Here is a 21,013-nt window from a genome sequence, read left to right on the forward strand (position 1 = left end):
AGGGGCTGGAGAGATTTAGGGTAGGGAGCAGGGGTGGGCTTGAGTGCTGAGAAGAGCCAGGACTCTGTAACAGGTACTTGAGATGCGGAAAGAGACTGACTGCCAGGCTACTTTGATAGGTTAATATAGCACCTCAGTTAGCTATTGGTGCCAGGTTTGAGATCTAACAGTGGCCACCCTGCACCCCACAGCCCCACCCCATGTGCCTGCCAGACACATTTAAATGGGTATAGTTAGTCCAGCTGGGCAGAGTCCCTGTACTAGCTAGTTTTATGTCAACTGGACACAAGTTAGAGTCGTCAGAGAAGAGGGAGCTTCAACTGAGAAATGCCTCTCTAAGATCAGACTGTAGGCAAGCCTGTAGAACTTTGGGTTTTTTGTTTGTTTTGTTTTTGTCAGGGTTTCTCTGTGGAGCAGTCTTAGCTGTCCTGGATCGTTGTAGATCAGGTTGGCCTCGAACTCACAGAGATCCACCTGCCTCTGCCTCCCGAGTATTGGTATTAAACGTGTGCTCCACCACCACACACCGCAGGACATTTCTTAATTAGTGATTGATGGAGGAGGACCCAGCCGTGGGTGGTACCATCTCACGTTGGTTGGGCCGGTGGTCTTGGGTTCTATAAGAAAGACTATGCAAGTCAAGAAGAGTAAGTCACTAAGCAGCACCCCTCCATGGCTTCTGCATCAGTTTCCAGGGATGTTCTGTTTGAATTCCTTTGGTGATTAACTATGATGTGGAAGCAACGGAATAACCCCTTTCCTCTCCAAGTTGCTTTGGTCATGCTGTTTCTTCACAGCAACCGTCACCCTGACTACGATAGTCCCCCATCATTGTGTCCTCTTACATTTTCCACAGCCTGGGGAGCTTTGCCTTCTCAGCTGTTGCCCGGGATTCTGGAGCTGCTTTCTCAACAAGCACCCAGGGCATAGGTACCTCTGAACAACATCCCCAGGGCATAGGTACCTCTGTAGAACATCCCCAGGGCATAGGTACCTCTGAACAACATCCCCAGGCCATAGGTACCTCTGTAGAACATCCCTTGGGGGCCCAGGCAGCCAGGAAACTACCTCAAAGGGAAGGAAGAGCAGGAACATAATAAAGCTCTTTCCTTGCTAGGTTCAAATGCCCCCCGGGTTCCTAGAAAAGGTCAGAGGCACCAAGGGTTAGGGCTCTGGTCACCCCAAAGGTCAATCATTCCTGAAAAGGACATGTGGCAGGAAATACTGCACCCTGGTGGTTGTTTTTGAGTTCTACATCCTGAGAGAGCTGAACCCTACCTAGCCCAGGAACTGGAGCCACAGGTTGACAGGACTGACCGTCCACTGGACTGTTAGCCTAGCCTTTCATACAGCCTTGCAGACGCTATGTACCAGTCACCACTTTAAGAAGTCCTGTCCACCAAACTAAACAGAGAAAGGACCAACAGGAGGGGAGAGGGAAAGCAGGGAGCCCATCTCCTTGCTCATCTCCCTCAGCTTTACCAGTCAGAGGGAGAGAAAAGTCAGACATCCCTGGGCCACTGGAGACTCGTCCAGTATGCCAGAATTCGTCTGTTTTACTGTACACATTCCAGGCTAGGATGTGTTATGTACTACGGTCCTGAGTTATCGCCACCTACTGTTCTCTCAGCCTTTGTTTATATTTAATAACGAACTTCTGAATCCAGTAGGTGAGGGCTGCTGTCTGCCTCAGGCTCTGACCTGATTCTACTTCTACGGTGTAAATCCTCCCACTACAGTCAATTTCAAGTTACAGTGGGGGAGGACAGGCCATCACTGACTGTGGATGTGAGGACACAGCTCTGTGAGCTAGCCTGAGCAATTCTTTGTGTCCCTGTAGAATACTTTTGTCCTGGGGCACAGTCATAGTGACTACCTGCTGATACAGTAACGACTCCTATTGACACCTGCCTGGTGAGGTTTCTTTCCACACATCTGCTTTCAGTGCCTCTGTGGCACCAAGTCTCGTGCCCATATTTAAGTGTGGTACTCCACTGAGTTCTTCTATGGTTAGTGATAAAAGCTCCCCACATAGGTTGGCTGAATAGAACTGGAGGCTTATCATCCCTCTGGCTCACCTGCCTTTGTCACCTGTCTCAACCCTGGGATGGCATTGATTTGTGACTCTTCTAGTAAATACAATAAACTCATCAAAGGGATGAAGAAAAATAGCTGTGTGCACTCAGGCATGCTGAGATAAGAACCCGGGGCTTAGAAACGAGGCCACCAGCCTGACCTCTTCCACAAAACCCCAGGCTCAAAAGGCACTGACTGGGTCTGCTAAAACCTGTCCTCCCAATGAGAACAGCTGGCTTGAAGAAAAAAAAAAAAGAAAGAAAAAACGATGCTACTCCCTGGTTTGAATCAAAAGCTAGTCAGACTAAGGGGCATGGTGAGAGGGAACCACAGCCACTCACGCACGCAACTTTCGGATATGAAGCAGGCTGGATCTTGGAGAGTCAGCCCAACAAGCCACATGATCTTACAGGGCTAAGGCTCTCTGTCTCAAGACATGACTCCATGAGATTGCTTCCCCATTCTATCCTGTGGATCCCACCAGGTCACCTAGTCTTGTGGCGTGATGGGCTGCTCATGTCCCCCACCCCATCCATTCTTTCATCTTCTATGACAAGACCCAGTCTCCCTAGATGACCAAGTTATAGACTATGAAAGGTAGTGGGTGAGACTTCCAGAAAGCAGCCCTAAAGAGACCCTTCTTCCTGAGGAAGACGAGCTCCTCTCTCAGCGCTATCACAGAATACCTGACAAAGGCCGCTGAAGGAAGTTCATTTTGGCTCATAGTTCACCACGGTGAGAAGGCATGGTGGCAGGAGCTGGCCGCATTGCGTTCAGTCAGGAAGTGGAGAGAGAGGAATCCTGGTGCTCAGCTTACTTCCTGTGTAGGGTCCCAACCCATGGGATGGTGCTGCCCAACTCGAGGCAGGTACTCCCATCCCAGTTAGCCCAGTCTAGAAACTCCCTCCCAGACACGCCGCGGGGTTTGTCTCCTTAGTGACTCTAGATCCCATCAAGGTGATAACTAGCATTGACAGGAGAGCACACTGAGAACCAAACAATAGAAAGAGACAATTCCCTGCATCACAGAGCCCAGACCTAGCCCTAGATGGCTACCTTGGCCAGAAGAAATGCTGTTCTTGTCTGCTGGGTTGTCTGTGGCCTTTCTCAAGCAGACCATAATCCCAACCAACCAGACTGGCCTTCATATGGAGCTGAAGGGGAGGAACAGCCCCCATCAGGACAGCAAGCAAGGTGTGGGCTAGTATCAGGAGCCCCGATGAGTACTGCCCCATAGAGCACCCCTGTGTAAATAAGAGTTTGCAGAAACACTAGGGTAGAGGGGAAAAGGTGTGTGTGTGTGTGTGTGTGTGTGTGTGTGTGTTTGTAGACACAATGCTATTCTACATTGTAACTTTATATCCTTTTGCTTTACTGAGGTCTAATTGATCAAAATGTATCTGTCTAGCCACAGTATAGTCTTGATGCTGTATACAGGGATATCCAATTATATACAAAGTAACAGGTTTTGAAGAACACCCCTAAAGGGCAGCGAGAATGAATTTTTATTCCTATGGGAAGTTGTAACCCACCCTGAGAGAGAGGGGGGGAGGGGAAAGAACTATACGGGCATTTTCCTGATTTTCTGCCATGGCCCAGCACATTCTAGGGTCTAAAATATGTTGAATGCTTACTAGTACCTGTAGAGTTAGTGAACATACTTTCTGCTGGCCACTGAGACCTTCCTTAATTCAAATACAACTCCTTCAGCAAGACTCAGGAGCCAGGTACCTCCAGCTGGCCCAGAAAGGGGAAGTATCAATGAGTCACACAGAACAAGAGGGCCAGGGTGGACCCTGGCGGGCCTGGCGCAGGGCAGTAAGCCACACCGCAGAGGGGTTCCTCTGGCCTGTTTCATTCCGCATGGTTCATTCGTTCCTGGGCAGCTCCTGCCACTATCACTTCCAACTCAGCTCAAAGGACAACATTTCTAGGTGGTCCTGGGGCCTGCCTCATCTGTGGCTCCCAGCTGCCCACCCCAGGCCACAATCTTCTTTCCAGTCCATGGATATGGGTGGCGTGCCCTTTGTGGACACACAAGCTTAGGGGGCAGAGAGACGGCTACTGTCCCCAGCAAGGTCTGCAAGGTGAAACCCACAAAGTCTCTCTCTATGGGGCTATCTGGAATGAGGCTGTCTTAGTCAGGGCTTCTATTGCTGTGATAAAAGACCACAACAGTCACGAGCTGGGGAGGAAGGGGTTTATTTCGGCTTACACCTCCACAGCACAATCCATCACTGAGGGGCATCAGGGCAGGAACTGATACAGCTCCAAAACCTCAAGGCAAGAACTGATGCAGAGGCCATGGAGGGGCACTGCTTAGTGGCTTGCTCAGCTGCCTTCTACCAGCGCTCGGGACCACCAGCCCAGGGCAGCACCACTCACAGCAGGCTGGGCCCTTCCACATCCTTCATCAATCAAGACAATGCACCGCTAAATTGCCCACAGGCAAATCTGGTGAGGGAATCTTCTCAACTGACGTTCCTTCTTCCAGAATGACTGTAGCTTGTGTCAAATTGACATAAAGCCAGCGCAGGGAGGTTGGGCTCTGTCATCCTGGAGGGCACATCACCCAGCGAAAGGACAGTGGGCAACTGCCGCTGTTGCCCCAGCGTCCCCTGATAGAATAGCAATGTGCGTGGATTGGTAAAGGGCTCGGAGATAAACCACTCCAGAGACAGTCAGGGAACAGCGTCTGCTTTATGGCATGTGAACAACCACTTACACAGGAGAAACCTCTAACTGTGATACGTTAGCATGTTACCCGGATTGGACACGAGATGCTCACACCACCAGGTGTGAGTATACCCTATGTGGAAGAAGCGCATTAAAGGAGATGTGGAGGGTGCAGACTCATCCACAGGCCAGCTACCGGCTACTCACACGACTTCAGAATTCAGGGAGCTTGGTGCGCTATGCTTCGGTGTGCCAAGTAGCCTGGCCACCGGGTCATGACTGCATTTTCGTCTACAGGCAGCCAGAGGCCGTGCATGCTCAGTAACTGTGATGTGGACAGGGCTGGGAATGAGGCAGTGTAATGGAAACTCGTGAGCGCTGGTTCCCAGGGCAGCTCAGGGCTCCGGGGAACTTCAGAGATGGGTCTTATAAGAGGCAAAGTTAGCAAGGTCCTCGCTGGCTCCTAACCCAACAAAGCTAGGGTCCTCATGAGAAAAGAAAGAAACATATGTGCCAAAGAAAGACCACCAGAGACCATAGCAGGAGGCTTTCACTGCAAGCCAAGGAGGAAATCTCAAGGGAAAAAATAAAAAAACCAAAAAACCCAAAAAACACCAACAGGCCTTGGCCTTGAGGTCTGGGACCACAGGGATATGGGGGGCTTCCGTACCCACATCTTCGGTCTTACACTTTTCTCACAGCAGAGGTGAGGGAGATCATCTGAGAAGACAAAGGTGCAGAGCCCACTGGGAACCAGGCCTCTGCCTCTCAGGGGACTGTGGCCCAAGGGGGACAGTGTAGGACCCAAGAACATCCCAGAAAGGGCTGCAGAGTTGAGAAAGCTGCTTCTTCTACCTGTTGCCCACATGCTGGGGACTTACGCCACCAAGGCAAGAGACCCAGAGGAGGTGATGGCGGCAAGGCCTGGACATAAGCAGGAGGAGCTGGCTGGTGGGTGGCTGAAGCCCCTGTGGTCTGTCCTCTACTTCCCAATGGCCTCTGGTTACAAAACCCACGGCAGACTGCCATGGCCGAAGCCATGACAGACCGGTAAGAACATGTCCAAACACCCAACTACGGTGGAGGCGTGTCAGGACAAGGGTCTGAGCGTGCACAGGGTGACCAGCTCACTGTGTGGACTGGATAAAGATGGGATTGACATAAATCCTCATGTTCACCTGCCTCTGGCCTGGGCACATGGGAAGGACATGTAATCATAGTCCTCGACACACAGAGCTAGGGCTATTATGGGGTGGTGTGGGCTCCTCCACTCTCAGTAGTGTGACCATAGCCTCAGGCCACAATTATAACACGAAACCACACTAGCCAAGTGCTTCCTAGTCTCGTGTAACATTCACAGGGACCCACAAAGTGCACCAATGTCGAGGGCACCTGGCAGCCCACCCTGGTGGCCTTGAGCCATCTCCTTGGTAACAGGGCACCACGTTCTCCAGGTGAGCATGTGCCTAACACTCTGTGTGCTTGCATGCATCACTGTAGCCACGAGTGGCCCCGCAACAAGGTGCTGGCTACAGAGCTGACGGGGCCTCTGCTTCCTTCCACAGTTACACCATTAGGAACCCCAGGAGTCACACTGGGTGGCCAGGTGACCGTGAAGAGGAAAGTACATGCTGGGATGGGAGACTGGGATCCTAAGGCTGCTTTTGTCCGTAGGGGGTGATGGGGACGGACAACACTTGATCATTTAGGTTTTCTTTATCAAAGGACGCAGGATTCATCCTAGAGGAGAAAGTACTGTTTTTAATCTTTGAAGACCGAGGCTCTTGCTCTAAGACCACCCACTGGACTCTGCTGGATGCTGTACCAGCCAGGCAGAGGGGACCATCTGGCAGTCAGACTTTGGGTAGGATAAACCCTGCTGAACTTAGGACGCCAGCTCCTCCCTCCCAGGCACAAAAGGTTAACCACGGCTGCAGAATAGAACGTAGGTTTATTTGTAGTAAAAACCGTAGTCTGGGGAGGAAAACCCATTGGCAAATGTACAATTGTTCCATTGGGGGTGCTGCTGGCTGTGGGACCCCCTCATCCCTGACTTGCATGCATTGTACTGCAAATTTTCACAGCTGATCTCAGGCCCCCAGCCCTCAGCCCTCAAATGGTGTCCAGTCTCCTGCAGAGGTGCCTGTGTACCAGTTTGCCCAGCCTTCCCATCACCCTGCCCAGTGTGGCGCAAAAACAAAAACAAAAACAAAAAACCCAAACCAAACACAAACATCAAAACAAACACAAAACACTCACAAAACCAGGGCTCTAGATTACTCTTTTTCTCAGTGTCCTTCATTATCATGACAAACTAAAATATACATCATTTTGCTATTATAGAATCTCTTATTCACAGATAATATAATGGGAGATTTCGATGAAATAATTACAACTTTCCCCTCCCCTTTAAAACACAAACAGGCAAAACGAAACATAATAGGACAAAACAACAAACAAACAAACAAACACCAGAAAAAAACTAAAGCACAGGGATTTTCTGAGGGCGTTCATATGGAAGGGGCTGGCAGAGTCCTCCCCACAGCCTGCGCTGGCACCGGGCAGGCTGGGCCGAGGAGCTGTGCAAAGTGGCCTGTGCCCCGACTCTCTGCAAGCCCCCCCACCAGCTTCTCACGGCCCGAGCCTTTCCAGGGTGTCTCGCTCTCTGTTGCTCCCCATCTTCTGAGTTCCTACGTACCTCCCTCCACATCCCAGCGAGCTGTGTGTGGGCACCAAATGGAGGCCGTGAGGCCAACTCTGGAAAACAGCCCCAGGTGCAGGTCCCAGCCCCACTCCAGCAGGAACAATGTCTCAAACCCTAGCCTTGGCTCTCCTCACCCAGGATTGTGCAGCTAGATGTAGGAGAAAACAGGGGCTGGCCAAGTCAGAGGTCAATGGCTAGGAAGCACCAGGAGAGAGGCGGGGAAAGGGGTGGAGACACCCCAAGAGCACTTATTTTGGGTTGGCCTCAAGCCCAGTGTGTGGGCTGCAGGAATCTTTGTGGGGATACCTGGTGAGGGCTAGTGCAAAGGCCAGCAGACCCCTAGGGACCATGGTTTGGAATGCAGAAGACGCAAGGGTGCCTCCTGGGGGGAAAAGAGGCAGTGGGGGAGGGGAACCTGGTTCTCTCCCCTGCCCTTTGGGGTTCACTGACGTGTCCCCTGGCAGCAGGGCAGGAAAGACCTCAGGAAAGAGGCTTCGGAGCAAAGAGCAGTACCACTGATTCGGGGTGGGATGGGGGTAGGTCAGCAATATCATCGTTCCAAAGGCCCCTCCTGAAAGAGGGGCCCTGCCCAGTTAGCACTCAGCAGGACCCTGATGTGTTGGGAAGGGAGGCAGTCAGAGAAAGCTGCAGAGCCAGAATGACCTGGAGGCCCCTGTGCAAGCTGTCTGACCCTGCACCCCAGATGGGTCTAGTGTGTGCTACGGCATGGTCTGGTCCTGCCTGCCTCCTGAGACCTGACACCCACTCTAGAGAGCAGCAGAAAAGCCAGGCAGATGAGTGCAGGGCCGAACAGACGGGGCTGGGAAGGGCCCCCTCTGCTGTCCCCAGCTCTCCCTGGCACACCAGGAGTGAGTTCTAGGCTTCTGAACACCTAAACCACAGGGGCAGGTGGTGTCTTCTGACCTTGGCTGTCATCCACGCCCACCTGGCCACAGCGCCTGAGCTCCCTCCCCTTGGTGCTCTGGGTGTGGCCAGCACAGGTTTCCTCTATGTACAAGGAATGTACCCAGGGACGGGCCACCTGGGGAAGGTGATGGTGGAACACCTTCCCCATCCCTGTGGGCCATAACAGCTGCAGGCTTAGCAGGCAGTTCCCAGAGCCATGGAGAAGCCAGAGGTGGACTTCAGAGCTGGGGAGATTCCCAAGAACATCCGTGAGTCCTGGCCAGGTCTTGCCCTCATTGGACACCCTCCTCTTCCACATATGTCGAAGGAAACCAGCCGATCTGAAAGAGAGGGCAGCGATGTCATATCTGCACGTGTGTGCACACGGCAAGAAAGTGTGTGTTAGGGCAAGGACAGGAGGGGCTTAGGGAGATGAGAACCCCTCCTAAAAGCCAGAGGTCTCAACCAGGCCTCAGTGAGCCTTGAAGAGAGACTGAGAGCCTGGACCTAATTCATGATCTACCAGTGAGAAAGATGTCAGACCCTACTGAGAACACTGCATCTCCCCACATCTCTTGACACACAACCTGGCTCTCCACCATGAGTGTTATGAAAATCAAAAACAAACACAGGCAGCAGATAGGAGTCCTGGGCCAGAATGGAAAGAGCTACCCCACAGAGTTAGTAAGAGCTACCCCATATAGTTAGTAAGAGCTACCCCATACAGTTAGTAAGAGCTACCCTGTATAGTTAGTAAGAGCTACCCTGTATAGTTAGTAAGAGCTACCCTGTATAGTTAGTAAGAGCTACCCCGTATAGTTAGTAAGAGCTACCCCATACAGTTAGTAAGAGCTACCCCATATAGTTAGTAAGAGCTACCCTGTATAGTTAGTAAGAGCCACCCCATACAGTTAGTTAGTAAGAGCTACCCCATATAGTTAGGAAACTGGTGAGAGGACAGATATTCCTTCCAGAAAACAGGAGTCAACAAAGAAGTCCTAGGCCAGAAGCTGGATGCGGTGACGCCATCCACAACCCCAGCATTCAGACTAAGGATTGCCCTGAGTTCAAGGCCAGCCATGCCTTCTCAGTGAGTCCCTGGCTTCAAAAATAAAACAAAACTAAGCAATAGACAAAAAAGGAAGAAGGGAAGAAGAGGCAAATAAGCCTAGAATCAAAAGATACAATGACTTAAAAGAGTCTAAAAGGATTAAGCAACAGGTTAGACAGGGAGCAGGGCTAACAGTAGGTCAATCGAGGATAGAATACAGATGGAAAAGGAACGAGAGGAACCTGGCAGATGGACTCTCAATCAAGTTCAAAGTTAATTCCACAAATAATGAGAACCTGGAACTGGACACTCCAATCAGAACCCATTCTAGCTAGATCTCAGAGGACAAGCCTTGATTAAGGGATTTCCCAGACCAGACAGACATGTCCGTGGGACTGTCTTGATTGCTAGTTGATGTAACAGAGTTCCGCCCACTCTGGGCAACACCATCCCCTAGGCAGGTTATCCTGAGATGTATAAGATCAGACAAGCCCTTTCCTCCCCTAAGCTGCTTCAGGTTATCCTGAGATAGATCAGACAAGCCCTATCCTCCCCTAAGCTGCTTTTGGTCAGAGAGTTTTATCACAGCTGCAGAATGGCATAGGACAGATGCTGTGACACTGGCGAATGACAGTCCTGTTGTACACCACCATGAAGGCGCGGCCTCTGTCTACATATCAATAAACAGAAAACCTAACAATGGGGTAAAATAACTGTCTTCTCTTCAAAAAATGTTACAAGTCATATATGACCGAGAGAAACTGAGGAACAGTCCAAATAAGATGATGGCCATGGTGAGTAGTCCATATATCCAGGAAACAACAGCAAGAAGAAAGGTAATTGAGAAATTTGGCAAAATTAGAAAATCTGACTAGAGATCAGAAAACTGTATTATGTTAAAGGAGAAAGGCCTTGGCTTCAGAAATATTAATGAGTAAAGAAATGCCATTTGGGCAATTACTTTCAAATACTAAAAAGTATAAGATACATGACAACACCACACAAAAACTGGGAGGAAAATAATTTACAATTCAAGGCTGTGAATTATAAATTCACACTTTCCCAGCGGTAAAAGTCATCACTGCAGGGACTCTGTATAGTCCAAGTGCACCCGCAACCACCAGAATATTAGCGCATGTGGTAAAAGGGTATATAACTAAAACACCCATCATGAGGAGGGGAAATGAAGTAGATATAAAAAAAAAAATATGGGTTAACCCAAAAGTTGCTCAGAAAGGAGGGGAGCAATTGACTGACAATAAGCAACAAGATGTAGTCTTACAAATAGCCCACTATACTAAATGTAAATGGGCTACACAGGCCTACTAAAGGGCAAAGACTGCCACATTAGATCCACTTTAGAAATTTCAACTGGTTATAAGAAACTTATCTCAGAAAGAAAGAAAGAAAGAAAGAAAGAAAGAAAGAAAGAAAGAAAGAAAGAAAGAAAGAAAGAGAAAAGAAAAGAAACTTATCTCAAGTACAAGGAATGAGAATAAACCAACCATAATAGGAAAGAGTGTGGGGAGGTGGTTAGAAAATCACCCACTCAAGGAAAACTGCCGCCACCTCTGTCAAAAGATAGGTTCAGCAGTAAAACTGCCAGAAATAAAGAGGCATTCCACACTGACAGCAGGTTAACTCAACAAGAGCTACTCACAAAAGCTCAAACCAGTTATTTTCAAATTGTGCTACGGAATTGCCTGGACCTGGTGAGGGCCCCAGCTGCTTCCAAGACAACCGGCATGGGCCTGCTTTCAGGACCAGCCCTCAAAGTCGCTGCTACAACTTAATTGCCTCACTCTTTGAAGGGCAGCTGGGTATAAGTGAACACATCTGGGGCCTGCAACACAGATGCCAAGCTCAGAGGTAACAGAATGGCTCCTGCTACCAGCTGCAGAACGTTTGGCAGGGGAGCCAAGGCTGCCCGGCTCTCTGCAGACAAGTACACTTGTCTGTGGGTACCTGTAGTCCCAGAAACACTAATTTTCCTGCTGGTGGCACACAGAGCTCTCTGCCTTTCCAAAAGGTTGCTCAGAGACCTGGGTCAAAGCCAATGGCTCTAGATGGGTCTTGGGATTGAGAGGGATTTCTGCAGGATCTCTAGGGGAAAAAGTCTGAGGAAACCACCTGGCAGTCATTGGCAACAGGAGGAAGGGATAGAGTGGGTAGGACCTAATGGGCTTCTCTACCTGCAAGTGACCAGAAGACTGTATATAAAACCTGCTTCTGAGTGACCATAAAGGCAGAGAAACAGGGTCTGACACAGTACAGGGTCTGTGGGGCTCAGATCACAGTGAACATCTGGATTCCCAGTCCTCCTTCCCCCCCACCCCCCCACCCGGGACACAGTGTGCCTAGAACAAGGCTGAGCATGGTCGAGGTTCTAAAATAGCTTGTCTGAGTCCAAATGGGTCAGAGTCGGCACTGGGCCTCTTCACGAGGCCCTCAGGCCAGGCAAGTTACTCACCCGTCCGTTCGTCTCGCCTTTCCACCAGCCCTGGTCCCCGCCGATTCGGCTGTAGATCTTTACCACATCACCTTCCCTCAGCGACAGCTCCCGCATGTCCCGTGCAGCAAAGTTGTACCTGGCCACAGCTGTGCCAATGACTCGTGGTGTGAACACTATTGGGGCAGACAGGGTGGGGCATCACACAACCGCAGGAGCTGCTCAGTCAGGGCTCAGAGGCCCTCGGACTGAGCTAGGTCTCGTCCCCAGTACATAGAGTCTGGCTTTGTGCCCACAGCCAGAAGAAGGTCTCTGGAGGGACACAGTAGCCTCCAGCTCAGAGCCCTTCAAACTTTGGTGGCTTTGGGTATATGAACACCCATGCATGCACTAGCAGAGGGTTGGAGCTATCACCACCCATGCTGGGCAGCTATCACAGGCAACAGGCGTGTCGCTGGTGAACAGAGCAGGCACCCACATCTTGACCACTACAGCCTGTGGTTCCCCCATCCCAGATCTCCAAACTAGACTGGAAACCCCCTGAACTAGTTTGGCCCAGAACCCAGAAAGTCCCGTGGAACAGGTTGACAATGGCAGTGAGTGAGGGGACACGCAGCCACACACAGCAGGGCTTTGGCTCTGGCAGCAGAACGCATGTCGTACCAAGGCTGACCGCAGCCCCTTCTTTTGCACCCATTCCATCCCCACGGCAGCTGTCACGGACGCTCCGCCCATCCTGCCCACATTTCCCACAGCCAGAGGCAAAGCTCCCAATGGCTATGAAGGGTGACCGCTGAGGAGGCAGGGAAGTAGCTATCAGTGTAACCAGGAAAGAGTCCTGCCTAATGTGTCCTCCTGTGCAGCAGCCTCGGTGGCCCTGATTCCCAGCCCCCCTCCCCACCCGGCACCAGGCTGCACAGCCAGGGGAACCCGTCGGGCTGGGCCCTAAGCAGTAGAGGTACCTGACCAGAAGGGAGCGGAGGGGCCCTGAGGGGCAAAGCTGAGGCCCTGAGGACTGAGAAAAGAAAAGTTGTAGGAGGCGCAGGAAGCTGCAAAGAGGCAAGAGAAAGCATAAGACAGAAGGCAGGATATTGACAGCCGCAGAGCACAGGGGATGCCAGGCTCTACCTCAGGAGGGCACCAGGAAGAGCAGGGCCTAGCATAGGCACAGCTAGACCATTGCTTGCTCTCCACCTATGTCTTGAAAAGACAACAGGGCCCACTGCCATAGAGGCTGGCAACCCTCTGATGGAGGGGAGGCCTCAGGGCTCTGCAGGTCCCTGTAGACCGGAGACATGGCTTACTCAGAAGAAGAGCTCTGAGCTGGAAGCCAAATGCTCTGGCCCTCTGTCTGTCCCAAGGTCCAGGTTGTGCCCCTGTCCTCTGCTTTGGAGTCCCCACTTTAGGCAGATAGCTGGCTCGCACAGCCCAGGCCCCAGGGCACCCTGGGAGGGATCTGTTCTCAGATCCCACCCTACTGCTTCTCACTACTGTCAGCTGCAAGCACAGGCATCAGGAGCCAGAGGGGCAGTGCAGGCCCCATCTGCTGCACGAAATGGGAAGGGGCATGGTTCAGCAGCAGTGACAGATGGGGTGGGCCGGGTCCACGCTCGGGGATGGGGAAACATCTCTCGACCAAGATGAACAGGGAGCATCATGGCCCTGGAAGTGGCCTGGGTGAATACCCCTGGGCCCAGACATTACCTGAGGACCGGCTTGAGGCCCTGGTGGTGGCGCGCTCCCGAGACTTGTATGGGAACTTGAGCGTAGTGTCCAACTGCTTGAAGCTTTCCTTGAGTGAGTGGCACTGGTAATACTCCACCAGCTCCTGCGGGGGGTGCACACTCACTAACCGCTGGAGAATCAGGAGCCCTCCCACTTCCTGGGCTCCTCAGAGAGCCCCTCACTCCAGCCCAGTCCAGCTAGGATGGTCAGTGCCTCAAAGACTTCTCCCTCAGCTTTAGTGATCCCAAATATTGCTGAAAGAATGCTCTGGAAGGAATGCCAAGGTTGGAGGACAAGCTGCTGAGCGAGGGCACACCTGCAGGGTTAATGCCATGAGGACAGTACCAGGGAGAGGAGTGGGCAACCATGAATGATGGCCACATGAAGAGTGGCATCGTGGCTTTGTAAGAGCCCCATGAATGGTGGCCTGGCTGCCCCGAGAGGCACCCAGAGCCTCACCTGACGGTACATTGTTGGCTTTGGATTTTGAGAATAGATTTTAGGCACCTTCTGTTTGCCTTTGCATTTTCTCATGGGCCACAGAGGGGAAAGGAAAGCTCCAGCGTCCTACCAGATGGCAGTGTTTTTGATTAAAAGAAATATGGGGCCAGGTGTGGTGGTTCAGGCCTTGAATCCCAGCATTAGGAAGGCAGAGGCAGGCGGATCTTTGAGAGTTTAAGGGCAGCTTGGTCTATATAATGAGTTCTAGACCAGTCAGGCTTACATAGGGAGACCCTACCTCCAAAAACAAAGAAAAAGAGCTGAGGTTGAGGAAGGGCCCAATGGTAGGGCAATGGCCTAAAGTGTGTTAGGCCCTGGGCTCCACATTGGTACCGAAAAGGGGATGGGGTGGAGGGAAGGACTACCAGAAACATTATCATGAAACTGTAAGGAACACTATGCCTTCCACTTCATTACAGTGGGGTTCACCAAAGAGGTGGAGAGACTAGAGTTGAGGTTGCTTATAGTCTCCTGTTGGGTGAGTCTCCCTGGGCTTTGGTTTATGCTCTGTCATATGACCTAGGGGAGGCTTTGGAGTGTCCCGACTCAGGTACAACATTCTTCCAACTGTCCCAAGGTACCTGATCAAGTTCCCCTAAATTTTGCCCCATGCTGGTAAGAATCATCCCTCCCTAGGCAAAGAGAATGGGCCATCGGGGAGCAGAACAGCTGTGGAGTGAAGAGGCCTTGCAGCCTCCGTGGCCAGGGGCCAGGGCAGCAGGAGTGCCGGGCGCACGTACCAGGAGGCTCTCAAACTTCTTGGCTTCGGTGATGTGGATCCAGTTGTCCTTCTCCACTACCTTGATGTGCTTCACCTCATCATTGAACCTGGACAGACACAGCCCAGTGGTTACTGCGCACACACATAGTCCCAGGTTTACCCCACTGTTCCAGTGGGGATCCTGACCCAGACCTCTGTGCCACCTCTGCAGTCACTCCAGGCCAGCCATTTCTCCAGCACTCCATTGGGACAGATCTGGGACCTAGCCCAGCGTTCTCCCTGACTGCTTGAAGTCCATACTCCAAAGTCCCCACTACCAACTCACTTCTCTCTCCTCCCCTCCCACCACCTTCTCCAGGTTTCTGCTGCCTCCAGTCTCGGGCTTTGGCTCACTGGCTTTGGACACCCGGAGATCCCCCTTCTCCCTGTAAGCAGCGCACACTGCCCTGATCTCAGACTCTAACATCCTCCAGGCTGCTCCAGAAGCACAGAGCACAAGTCCACTATGGCTCAAGGACAGCGGACCCTGCCCTCATCCATCACCGTCTTTAGTTCAAGTGTTCCCAACCTAGAGAGCCTTGGGGGGCTCTTCTGAAAGTCACCCCAAGCCACGGCCAAAGACATCACACGGACAGAAAGCTGGAGCCAGTATCCCGATGACTGTGGGTTGTAGGAAGCCAGTCAGTGAAGCAAGAGAACCTATCTCCCCATCCCATGTATGTCTGTTCATGGATGGAACATGTAACATGGACTGGGCACCTTGGCCAGGGCTGAGGGCTGGAGAGACATTCCAGGAATGTCTAGGAATACAAGGTTGGTTCAATACCCTGAAATCAGCTAGAGCAAAAACTGACTAATGAGTAATCAAGCTGCCAGGTGGCCAGTCTCTCACTCCACCGGGCCTACGCAGGAACCTAGCTGTGTCACCCTGGACTTAACGTGAGCCACATCAATAGGACCCCCATGGTGCTGTCCTGAAGGCCGGGCATACACAAGACACGGTGAACACTCCTGTGAGGTGGGTGTGACATCTACCAGGTCATTACATGGGGTTGGCTATAGGTTATGCATTTCTTAACTCTGTAACACACAGTAACTTGTGCCTGTGGGTGTCCTGTGCTGAGGAAAACAAATTGCCAGGTTTTTTTTTTTGTTGTTTCGTTTTGTTTATCTGAGGACAGATGCCCAGAACAAGGGCCTGTGGTCTAAGCTACAAGGCAGTCATGGTCACTGCTGGAGTTCTCCAAGGGTCCCCAGATGTCACAAAGGAACATGATGGGTACATGTATCCTGCCTAAGACTCCCTGGACAGGCAGCCAGTACATCCCTGAAAACACCTCCTAGTGTCCCACCAGTCTACCTGTGTCTGAAAACGCTCCCTCCTCGACCCACGTGGCCATGGAGCTGTGTCTAGTGTAGCCAGCACATGCGAGGAGTCCCAACGGCTAGCATGTGTTCTCTGCCTCTCCCTCGCCCAAGATTTTCTAGCCTGAACATCGGAGAAGACCTACTCCATCCCCTCAATAACGGGTGCGGGGCACGGGGGTGGGGGGACACAGTCCTAGGCTTACTTGATGCTGATGGCGAAGCGCTCAGCCTCGGCTGGACGCTCTCTGATGAGGTAGGTCCCGCTGGGATGAGACTTGAGCAGGTTGTCCGTCTGCTGCCGTTCCATGTTGCCAGCAAACCTGGGGTCGGGAAATCAGAGCTGTGACACATTGCTGAAGAGGTGGTGGCCTTGGCATGTCACCTGCCTCGGGCTTTGCTCCTTGTCTGAACTTTAACCTTTGAGGTGAGGAGATACACAACTGATGAGGGGTTTGCGGCCATGTCCTGACCAGAGCACAATGTGGGGAACAGCACCTTAGGTCAAGAATACAAGGATATCTGAGAAAGATGTCACTGGGGAGAGAGACGAAAGCGCCACAGCCAGGCAGGGGGACTGTTTGAAGCACAAACTTCTACCAGACCCCATTTTTCCAAATTGTTTTCACTACTTGAAGGAATGATGTGGCATGTTGGGAAGATACTCTGGAGATGGCCAGCGTCCATGCAGAATGAGATCTGAGCAAAATCAGGCCGCTCCCACCATCAAAAAAAGGTGGTCAGGTTGGTCACCTCAGCAAAGCAATCCCACGTTCCCACAGTGTGACACCATGCACCTAGTCTTCAGCAATCCTGTACATCCAAGGTAGATCTGCAGTTAATAAATCAAATCTCTTGGTGGGTCGGGGAGAGGGGTCACTTTCTTTAGTAGTAGCTACTGAAAGGTTGCCCACACTCTGGTTATAAACTCAGAGGGTCACACACAGTATAAAAGTGGGAGGTGCCAGCTGGGGAGATGCTGGGGAGCCCAAGAGTGTTGGAAGCAACATGACTAGAATTCACTACACACGGTCTGAGACTGTCAGAGAATGAAAACACAATTCAGACACTAAAGCAACTGTGGTGGATATTCTTGAGTGTCAGCTCAAGTCACCGTGGGAACAAGTCTCCGATGTCTCAGGGGTGATCTCCATTAAGCTAATTGAGGTGGGAAGCCCCAGGCTCTGTGCGGGTGGGGCACAGTCCCAGGGGATGGGTTCTCAGACTGGATAAAAAGAAAAGCAAGCTGAGCCAGCATTTGTTCATCGCTCTGCTTCCTGATCATGGATGCTTCCCCGTGGCGTACTGTACCCCCGGAACTGGGAACTAAATAACCCTTCCCTTCCTTAAGTGACCATGCCAGGTAGTTTGCACAGTAAAACGACAAGAAACAAATAAAGACTCCTTCGAGGGAAAGCCCCATGATCTCTATGATATCAAACATTCGCTACCTGCAGGGCAGGGCAGGGTGGGCATGCACCCACAGTCCCAGTGGGCTTCCTAGAGAGATGCAATAGGACAGAGAACAGTGAGGGGTTAGAAGGGGACAAAGACACAGGAAGCTGGGCAGACATGTGAGGTCTGGGGACAAAGGACCGAACGGGGAATGAGCCCCTTCTGGGGTTAGAAGTGTGTGTGTTGCCATGCAGGGTTATGTGACTTTGAGGGGTAGTTCTAGGCACTGGACACAGCAGGGACAGAATCAATAGCCCAAGACTCACGTGACCCGTGACCATACCCAAACATCCACCTTTATCCTTCCATGTAACCCAGCTTCTCTTCCCACCAAAGGCATGATTACAAACTAGACCACAAATACATCACCTCTACAGCTTACATAAAGAAGCCCAGTTAAGCCTGCATAGGAAAGGGCTCATTACCACACATACTGGACCCTGCGGATCCGCTTTAGAGACAGGGAGATAACCAAGGTAGGACTCAGTTTCCCCTGCTCACAGGCTTACAGAGTCACACCCTATGGCACAGGGGCCTCCAAATGCCCGTGTCTGCAGCCCACAATCCACTTACCAGGGGTATGCAGTGTAATCAATCTCCCGGGATGGCGGGCGGCCAACAGGTGGCTAGGGACAGAACACAGGTGCATTAATGTCCCCTGGGGCATGAAGTAGAGGGGAAGTTTATGAGAAATTCAACCAGTAGTCTATACTGGGTGAGAATTTCAGGTGAACTTAGCCCAGCACCCCTGAACTGTGACACCCCAGGAACACTTCCAGTTTCCTCTGAGCAGACGTTCAGGATGTTAACGGAGAGAATGATTGACTTTCCCGGAAGGCCTGAATGAATGAAATGACTGACTTTCCTGGAAGGCGTGAATGAATGAATGAAATGACTGACTTTCCCAGAAGGCGTGAATGAACGAATGAAATGACTGACTTTCCCGGAAGGCCTGAATGAATGAAATAATTGACTTTCACAAGGCATGAATGAATAAGAAACCAGCAGCAAACTTAATTCCTGGGAGGGAAAGGCTGAAGGCCACAGGAAATCCCCAAAAGTGGGCAAGAGGTGACCACACTCAGGAGGTACTGTGTCCTCCGTCCCTGACCCCTGTCCTCCTCTGCTATGGGTTCCTCAGGTCTATCCAAAGAGTTCTTAGTGTTTAATATTTCCTTCAAGCAGCAGATGAACCGTAGGTCTGGGGTGAGCAGGGACACTTCCTGTCCCAGCTCCTTCAGGGAGAAGGAAGTGTCTCTTTCACTTTCAGCTGTCCTTGCGGGGAGAGGGGTCAGGTTATTCCAGGCCAGCTTCTTGCTGCTTTGGACATCAGAGCCAAGAACAGCCTTGTTTGTTGTTCCTAACAAGATCCAGCTCTCAGGCCTTGTGTCTGGGAAGCTTCCTCTTCTCCCAGCTATGAGGATGCATAAAGAGCCTTCTCCACAGAGGAGGGCAGTTTCAACTGGGTGGATGCCCACTGTGGCATTCCAATAAGAATGGACCCCTAGCTCAAAGAGAACGGAACTATTTGAGAAGGGGTAGAAGATGTGCCCCCTTTGGAGTTAGTGTGTCATTAGGGGTGGGACTAGAGGTTTCAAGAAGCCCACGCCAGGACCTGTGTTTCTGTCTGTTGCAGGATGCAGCTCTCAGCTACTGCTCTAGAGCCACGCACGTCACTATGCACCTGCCATGCTCCCCACCATGATGATAACGGGCTAAGCCTCTGAATCTGTAAGCAAGCCCCCAATGAAATGCTCTTTCCTAAGAGTTTCCGTGGTCATGGGTCCCTTTCACAGGTCGCTCATGCTCAGCCCCCAAAACTTCAACAGGCAAAAGCACCCCTGCCCACCCTGGGATGAACTACTCTGCCCCAGATGCGGCTTACTGTGGCCATCCAGCAAAGACAACCTGACTCCTTGGCCCTAGATCTCTGCATTTTTGACCCTGTGATGGAGAAGCCGCAGGAAAAAGACTCACCCTTCCATCCACTGGGCAGGGCTTCACGGATGAGCTGGGAAAATACCCTGACTTCCGGGTTTGAACCAGTCGCCCCTGGAGAAAGAAGCAACCAGGAGGCATGAAAGACCCTTGGGTGCCTGTCGCTAGACAGACACAAATCCCAGGCCAGACATGCGCGTCACCTCCCTGCTGTGACTTAGTCCACCTCACGACCACTTGGAGCAGAGCGGTGAGGATGGTCCCACTTTACAGATAAACCACACCGAGGCTCAACACCACAGCCAAGTGTCTCTGCAAGTCCACCTAAGAGACACCCAAGGGAGGGGGTAGGGAGGAGGATGCAGACCTTGCGTGACGGTTAACTGTCAATTTGACACAACCTAGAATCATCTAAGAAGAGTTTCAGTAAGGAACTGACTACAGCAGGCTGGCCTGCCTTTGTGGGGGGTTAAGTGAGGTGAGAAGAGGCAGCCTTAAAGGGGGAGTACCACTTTCTGGGCTGGGTCTTGGGGGAGCAGCTGAGCTAAGCACTAAGTGTGCCTTCCTTCTCCCCGCTGTTGACTGTGGATGTGATGTGACAGTTTCAAGCTCCTGCCTGACACCCCTGCAGTGAGGGACTGGAACCTGGAGCTGTGAGCCAAATAAACCCTTCCTCCAGGATTGCTTTCTGTCGGGGTATCTTGTCGCAGCCACAGAACAAAACCATGACACCTGGGATGCAGAGCATCCTTCAGTCTCATGTCATGTGACTGTCTAGTCCGGCTCAAGGGTCTAGACTCAGCTACTGACGGTGTCCTTGGGGAAGCAAGACAGTACAGATATCACCAACCTTCAAACTCTGTACTCCAAGCTGGCCATGGAGTCTCAGGGTTCCTTAGGTGCTGGGGCTCAAAAGAAAGGGTGCTAAAGGTGTAATACACTCCAGCTCAGAACTGTAAACTAGCCCACAAACATATCAAGGGGGTACACCATGCTTGTCTCATTCCTACCACACAGGGCCCTGGGACCAATCTCCAACACCGTGAGGGGCTGTCAACTGGAAAGGGGACATTGGAGATGAGGCATAACATGGTTTAGAAAAAACCCAGTGGGGGCCTGTGGGGTCCACTGAGGCAGGAAGGAACAGAGCAAACAAGAGTCTCTGTGGAAGTACGCCGCACCCCTACCTGTGTAGCATGGTGTCACCCCCAAACCTCCCTGCTTTGGCCTTGGGGGATGGGCAGGGAGAAGCAATGCTGCACGACTCCCCTCCAGGGCCCAGAACTCACCTCCCACCAAGGAGAATCGGGGTCACCCCGGAGCAGCTCTATCACGTCCCCTGTCTGGAAGGTTAACACTGGCTTCCCCGGAGGGGCTGGGTTACCATGGTAATTCTGCACAGCAACCATCTTGGGACCTATGGATGACAAGGTAGAAGAGGATGAT

General features: G+C 51.7%; 1 protein-coding gene across 3 annotated transcripts in view; it reads right to left on the reverse strand.

Moving 5' to 3' along the window:
- Positions 1–6,684: 6,684 nt before the first annotated feature.
- Vav2 (vav guanine nucleotide exchange factor 2) overlaps positions 6,685–21,013 on the reverse strand; it is a 177,924-nt gene continuing 163,595 nt past the window's right edge. For 2 of the 3 annotated variants that reach the window (XM_038336280.1, XM_038336281.2), the window contains exons 20-27: positions 20,857–20,984; positions 19,607–19,681; positions 18,203–18,255; positions 16,381–16,497; positions 14,829–14,916; positions 13,567–13,690; positions 11,884–12,038; positions 6,685–8,703 (exon numbers count right to left, since the gene is read on the reverse strand). In XM_038336280.1, the coding sequence (XP_038192208.1) occupies positions 8,656–8,703; positions 11,884–12,038; positions 13,567–13,690; positions 14,829–14,916; positions 16,381–16,497; positions 18,203–18,255; positions 19,607–19,681; positions 20,857–20,984 (788 nt within the window). In that variant the 3' untranslated portion in view covers positions 6,685–8,655. Of the gene's footprint in view, positions 8,704–11,883; positions 12,039–12,824; positions 12,912–13,566; positions 13,691–14,828; positions 14,917–16,380; positions 16,498–18,202; positions 18,256–19,606; positions 19,682–20,856; positions 20,985–21,013 lie in introns of all 3 variants that reach the window. The other variant, XM_038336282.1, reaches the window with a different exon arrangement.

Source organism: Arvicola amphibius, chromosome 7, assembly GCF_903992535.2.
Source record: "Arvicola amphibius chromosome 7, mArvAmp1.2, whole genome shotgun sequence".
NCBI lineage: Eukaryota > Metazoa > Chordata > Mammalia > Rodentia > Cricetidae > Arvicola > Arvicola amphibius.